Source organism: Aplysia californica, unplaced genomic scaffold (genome assembly GCF_000002075.1).
Source record: "Aplysia californica isolate F4 #8 unplaced genomic scaffold, AplCal3.0 scaffold00263, whole genome shotgun sequence".
Classification (NCBI taxonomy): domain Eukaryota; kingdom Metazoa; phylum Mollusca; class Gastropoda; order Aplysiida; family Aplysiidae; genus Aplysia; species Aplysia californica.
In genome coordinates this window covers 104,550-111,500 of record NW_004797533.1, presented here as the reverse complement: position 1 = coordinate 111,500, position 6,951 = coordinate 104,550, and the positions used below count along the sequence as shown (strand labels likewise).

General features: G+C 42.7%; 1 protein-coding gene across 1 annotated transcript in view; it reads left to right on the top strand.

Moving 5' to 3' along the window:
- LOC101847431 (regulator of G-protein signaling 7) overlaps nt 1-6,951 on the top strand; it is a gene marked incomplete in the record, with an annotated part of 152,658 nt that overhangs the window by 98,573 nt on the left and 47,134 nt on the right. The window contains 1 exon segment of the mRNA XM_035970399.1: nt 2,277-2,385. Coding sequence (XP_035826292.1) covers nt 2,277-2,385 — 109 coding nt within the window.

Genomic DNA, 6,951 nt, shown 5'->3' with positions numbered 1-6,951 from the left:
AAAAAAGTCTCTCTCTCATTCTCTTTCTCTCTCTCTCTCTCTCTTTCTCTCTCTCTATCTGTCTCTCTCTCTCTGTCTTTCTGTCTCTCTCTGTCTCTCTGTCTCGCTCTCTCTCTCTCTCTCTCTCTCTCTCTCTCTCTCTTTCTCTCTCTCTCTCTCTATATATATATACGTTTCTGTCTCTCTCTCTCTTTCACACACTCTCCCTCTCTTTCTCTCTCTCTTTCCCACTCTCTCTCTCTCTCTCTCTCTCTTTCTCTCTCTCTCTCTCTCTCTCTCTCTCTCTCTGCGCGCACACCCATACACTCAAACACGTGACCCAACCCCCCCCCACCCCCACCCCCAACCCGAATATGCACTCTAGGTATACTGTACTTTTGCCGCATTTGATCTATAGTAATGGGCCCAGACCTCTTTTACCCCCTCCTCTGGGCTCCTGACTCTTTCTACAGCCTTTCTACTGCTTATCTACTCCTTGGCTCCTTCTTACTGCTGTCTTTCGGCTACACCCCTGATCTTCTGGTAGGAAAGATCTACACCTAGATCTAGCCTTTTCGGACAAGGGCGAAAAATCTGGGAGGGCCCGTGTGCAAGTTGCGCACGTTAAAGATCCCTTGGTGGTCCAAAATCGATAAGAGTAGGCTTCGGCCGCCACCCGGGAAAAAATCAAAATTTCCTCCCAACTGAAAAAGTTAAATGTGTCTCGGGCGCTCATATGACCTTATACAGTTGCGAGCGCCGTAAAACGCTTACCAAAAAAAATGGCCTCTTTTGCTTGACAGTGAAAGAAGTTACTCTTTCGACCATTGAATTGGGAAGCTATTTTATTGAAGCCGGTAGCCCGCCTTACTTAAATTCTGAAATTCTTAAAAGAGCTTTCGATAGAAAAACCTGCGGAATTTTCAGGAGAGCAGTTAGTTAATTAGATGCAGATGTCTTCCGACTTGCTGTGTGTTCTTGTGTATCTTGCAAGCGAGCGTTGCGCGAATATATGGCAACGTGGGTGGTTGGCGAGTGCTCTCAAGTGCACTTGTGTGGTTTGCTTCCTCTTTCCTATCAAACATCTATCGTCTTTATTTCCCATCCTTCTTTTTTGTGTTTGTTACTCTCTTGTACCACCTCTAATCTCCGGCACTAAATGACCTTATTGTGTTGCAAGTGCCGTAAAACTCTTACTAAAACTAAAACTGACCTTATTGTGTTGCAAGTGCCGTAAAACTCTTACTAAAACTAAAGAAGAATATATCGCAACAGGTAGCATTATCTCAGCCGGCTGCTAATCCTATAGCTATCTGCTTTGCCAGGTTCTGTGCACCTATCATGGGGCTCCTGCGTATAGTGAGGTTACTGAACACACAGTGCTTCAAATGAAACAGAGAGAGAGAGAGACAGACAGACAGACAGACAGACAGACAGACAGACAGACAGACAGACACACACACAGAGAGAGAGAGAGAGAGAGAGAGAGAGAGAGAGAGAGAGAGAGAGAGAGAGAGAGAGAGAGAGAGAGAGAGAGAGAGAGAGGGAGAATGTTTTACGGAGCGGGTTGTTCCAGCACGTGAGACATCAGGTATTTACTAATCTCCTGTCTTTTTGTGCGTATGCTTGAGTGCACCTAGCCACTGTTAACGACCAAGAAAAATGTCTTCCTGCGAGATAAATAAAGATTGTCATTGTTATTGTCATATATATATATATATATATATATATATATATATATATATATATATATATATCTTTCTCTCTCTTATTGTTGTTGCTATTGTTGTCATCCGCAAAGCATTGTTGATTTAATTTCTCTGGTTATTGTTTTATTGATTATCATCATCTTTGTGATAATGACGATGATGATGTTATTATTATTATTATTATTATTATTATTATTATTATTATTATTATTATTATTATTATTAATATCATTATTATTTTTATCATTATTATTATTAATGGCACACCCTGTCTGTGGGTGGTTGGTGGGTGCTCTGGTGTGGTTTGCTTCTTCTTTCCAATCAAATCTCCTCTCTTTCTTTTTTGTGATTGTTACTCTCTTGTAACACCTCTGATCTTGGGCTCTTGTATGACCTTATGCAGTTGCGAGCGCCGTAAAACACTTACTAAAACTAAAACTGACCTTATTGTGTTGCAAGTGCCGTAAAACTCTTGCTTATCATCGTCTTGATGATGTTATTATTATTATTATTATTATTATTATTATTATTATTATTATTATTATTATTATTATTAACGGCACACCCCGTCTGCTCCGTGTCGTCCCCAGTGGAAGCACTACACCTGGCCCACCTCATGTCATCCCACGGCTACTTCTTCCCGATCGACGATCACGTGCTCACGGTCAAGAACGACAACACGTACTACCGCTTCCAGGTGAGGGCGTCCTATCAGATTTTGTTTACGGGATACTAACTGGTGGCATCCCCCTATCTCTCTGTCTCTGTCACTCCCTGCCTCTCTCTCCTTCTCTCTCTCTCTCTCTCTCTCTCTCTCTCTCTCTCTCTCTCTCCATCTCTCTCTCTCTCTCTCTCTCTCTCTCTCTCTCTCTCTTTCTCTCTCTCCTTTTCTCTCTCTCCCCTTCTCTCTCTCTCTCTCTCCTTCTCACACGGGATATTGGTATCACCCTATCAGATTTTGTTAACTGGTATCCCCCTATGAGATTTTGTTCACAGGATACTAACAAGTATTCCCCTATCAGATTTTGTTCACGGGATACCTGTATCCCCCTGGTGATCGAGCGATGTTGAGAGATATTGGTTAACCTTCCTTCTTTCTTGGTTTTTTTCCCCTCCCTCACCATTTATTATTCATTTGCTGACCCTCTTGCTCTCAAGCGTACCATTCGTCCAGTGGGTATTACGCCAGTCAACGATATGAATGTCCCTAGTTCAAGTCTCCAAGTGGGTTGTTCGGGTGCTCCGGTGTGGTTTGCTCCTTCTTTCCTATCAAACATCTGTCGTCTTTATCTCCCCTCCTTCTTTTTTGTGTACGTTACTCTCTTGTAACACATAATCTATTCTTCAGCATTTATATATGACCTTATTGTGTTGTAAGTTCCGCAAAACTCTTATTTTAAAACTAAAACAAGTCTCCAAATGGATGTTTTCGGACTTGGGCTCGCTCTTTGCGAAGTTTTCAAATTGCTTCACTTCCTCTACTTGTTCCGCTTCTTGATTAATGTTACAGTGTCTACATTTTGGTCGCTTTTAAGGACAAGCGGGCTTACCCAGATTTCGGGGGTTTCCAGAAATCTTGACCTACCCCAAAAGTGGGCATTGCCCTACGTATAGGAGAAGTTTGGTGTCATTGGTGTATATATATTGTTTGGTTATAGAGAAAACTCTCCTTGGTTGTTTTTTTTTAGAAACTGAACAAGGGGCAAAAACTTTACCTTCGATTTTCTAAAAACAGCATTTTTCGGGATGGCCCCCTTGTGCTTAAAAGCGACCATTTAAAAGCATACTGTGTGGCTGCACGCTACGTCACATCACGTCACGCTACAGTACCCCGTACCATTTCTATCTGATCTATATTCCACCTTGATCGTGACCTATTTCAAGTATCTCTTGGCAGCGGCAGGATGCCAAGTAGACCTAAACACGAATTCAGGATATAATATTATGTGCCGTATCTGTCTGGTATCCTACATGATAACGCTGTTCTGCGGACCTTCTCCCATTCTTTCTCGTCTGGGAGTAAAGAGGAAAACAATTTAATTGAGAAGGGAAACGTTTTAATTCATCTCTAATTCTGGTCATTCGACAACGCTTAAAAACCGGCTGATTTATGTGTGTGTGGGGGGGGGGTTTAAGTGGGGGGGGGGGGGCACTTTTTAAAAATGAATAACTTCGTTATTCGAACCCCCGAACCCGCAACCTCACGATTACGAGTCCGGTAGCCTAACCACTAACGCCACTTTGTATGGTATCATTCTCTTATAGCAATTTCTCGATCCAATCTTCGGCTTTAATATGGCCTTTGTGTTTTGCAGGTGCCGTGAAAGTCTTGCTAAAGCTAAACTAAACTAAATGTTGCTGTGTGGGTGGTTGGCAGGTGCTCTAGTGTGGTTTGCTTTTTCTCTCCTATCAAACATCTATCGTCTTTATCTCCCCTCCTTCTATTTTGTGTTTGTTACTCTCTTGTAACACTCCTAATCTTCGGCACGTGTATGACCGTATTGTGTTGCAAGTGCCGTAAAACACTTACTAAAGCTAAATGTTGCTTTTGCTTACTATTCAAAAGGTTTGTCGAATAGTTATTTTTAAGCCATATTTTTTCGATGGTGGGGAGAAGGGGCTGGGGGGGGGTGATTGATTTTCATGACTATCGACATAATATTCTAATGTTTTATCATGTAAGGTGGGACACTTCTTGATTTGAAAGCATTCCCCACTCTTGGAGCCAAGGTTTTTTCTGAGGTTTTTGTTCGCATTATTGCCATGGCTAAAAGTATCGTGGAAAGAAAAGAAATCAAATGAGGTAGTGCTTGACGAAGCCCACGTGGGGCGCTCAATGTTAAAAACAATCAGGAAACGACAAATGCAGTTTTGGGGACACCTGAATAGACATAAGGGTCTTGAACATCTAGCTCTCTCTGGCAAAATTGAGGGCAAACGAGGCAAGGGTAGGCCCAGAACAACATACTTAGGGAACCAAAACAAATGGGTAACAAGGAAAGATCAGGGAAACGTAGCTTTTTTTTTTAGCATCCGAACAAAGGAATGAATGGAGAACCATGATCGCCGATGTCTGTCGCAGATCTGGCACTGGATGATGATGATGATTGCCATGACAGCTGTTGTAGTCCTGTAACAGGACACGGGGGTTAACTTGTAGGCTTTTATGCTCCATGGGGGCTATCCCGAATAATGCTGTTTTGAGAAAATCAAAGATAAAGTTTTTGCACCTTGTTCAGTTTCTTTAAAAGACAAGGAGAGTTTTCTCTATAACCAAACAAATATACACACCAGTAAAACCGAACTTCTCCTATGCGTCGGGCAATGCCCACTTTTGATGTACGTCAAGATTTCTGGAAACCCCCGAAATCTGGGTTAGCCCGCCCGCTTGTCCTTAAAAGAGACCAATTTGTTGGGCGGGTGGTTGGAGGGCTCAACCGGTAGATCCAACTTCTTTTCGTTCTCTCTATTGTTTCTGTCTGTCTGATTTGCATATTCCTTGCTCTGTAAGTATGACCAGTATTGTTGTATTGATTTTCTTCTCTTCACTCAAGATTTCTGGAAACCCCCGAAATCTGGGTTAGCCCGCCCGCTTGTCCTTAAAAGAGACCAATTTGTTGGGCGGGTGGTTGGAGGGCTCAACCGGTAGATCCAACTTCTTTTCGTTCTCTCTATTGTTTCTGTCTGTCTGATTTGCATATTCCTTGCTCTGTAAGTATGACCAGTATTGTTGTATTGATTTTCTTCTCTTCACTCAAACTCCAACTCCGATTCGTAGATCCTACTTCTTTTCTTTCTCTCTGTTGCTTCTGTCGGTCTGATTTGCATCTGATCTTCCTTGCTCTGTATGACGAGTATTATATCGATGCGCTTCTCTTTACGTGGGTGGTTGGCGGGTGCTCTGGTGTTGTTAGCTCCTTCTTTCTTTTCAAACATCTATCGTCCTGATCCCTCCTCCTTCTTTTTTGTGTATGTTACTCTCTTGTGACACGTTTATTCTTCGGCACTTATATGACCTTATTGTGTAGCAAGTGCCGTAAAACTCTTACTAAAACTAAAGCTTCCCTGTACTCAAACTCAAACTCCGATTCATAGGTTATCCCTTTTTTGCGATGTTACAAATAAATGCCATGAGAGTTGCGGCACAGTGGTACCGGTAGACACCTCTTGAAGTTCATTGCTCCTTTTGCCCGTGTCCTTATTCTGGGACAAGCCATTGGAAAGATGGGGTGGGGTGACGGGTGTGTGGTAGAGGTGGGCAAAATCAGGATAAATATCCGGATAATCGGGTAATCCTCAATAAGACATTATCCGGATTCAGACTCTTAATTCTCTTTCCTGACCCGCCTGCCGTAGTGGGTGCACCATATTTGGTTGAAGTTATGCTAACCCGTTTGTCAAAGGGGTTCTAACCCATTTGAGGAAATCGGTTCATAACATATTATTTACTGAAAAGGTGCACTAACATATCCGGATTTTGCTTTAAAGCGACTCATTGCCCAGCCCTAGTGTGTGGATAGTGCTGACCTTCGATCCCACAGGGTGGGGTAAGGTCAGGGACAGCGCGGATATATTGAATATTATGTGAATCGGTTTTATCACGCATGTAGTCTCTCTATATCATGTACTCACTCACCTCTGATTGTCTCTCTCTCTCTCTCTCTCTCTCTCTCTCTCTCTCTCTCTCTCTCTCTCTCTCTCTCTCTCTCTCTCTCTCTCTCTCCGCGCGCGCACCCATCCACCCACACCCACACCCACCCACACACGCGCGCACACACACACACACACATCACACATACACACAGACAGACAGACACACACACACACACACACACATAAACTCACACAAACACAAACGATCAATTTTTACTTTCTGGAGTGCTTTGTCCAAAAGTAAACCATCAACAGGACGTAATGAAACTGCTCGCCAGTCTAATCAAGTGTCGCCCAAAGACTCGATGTTAGCGGCGTCAAATCATGATTCTTGTCATTTGATGGATCTACACCTCTTCATCCATGCCAATTTCAGTAATCATTACATTTGCTACAGGTTCCAACGCTAATAAACTTAGTCTGTTCCATGGCTCTAATTTTCTTTTTCCAGAGACTTAAATCGATCGATCACCTCAAAGTGTATCACTCGCACTCTCTCTCTCTCTCTCTCTCTCTCTCTCTCTCTCTCTCTCTCTTTCTCTCTCTCTCTCTCTCTCTCTCTCTCTCTCTATCTATCTATCTATCTATCTATCTATCTATCTATCTATCT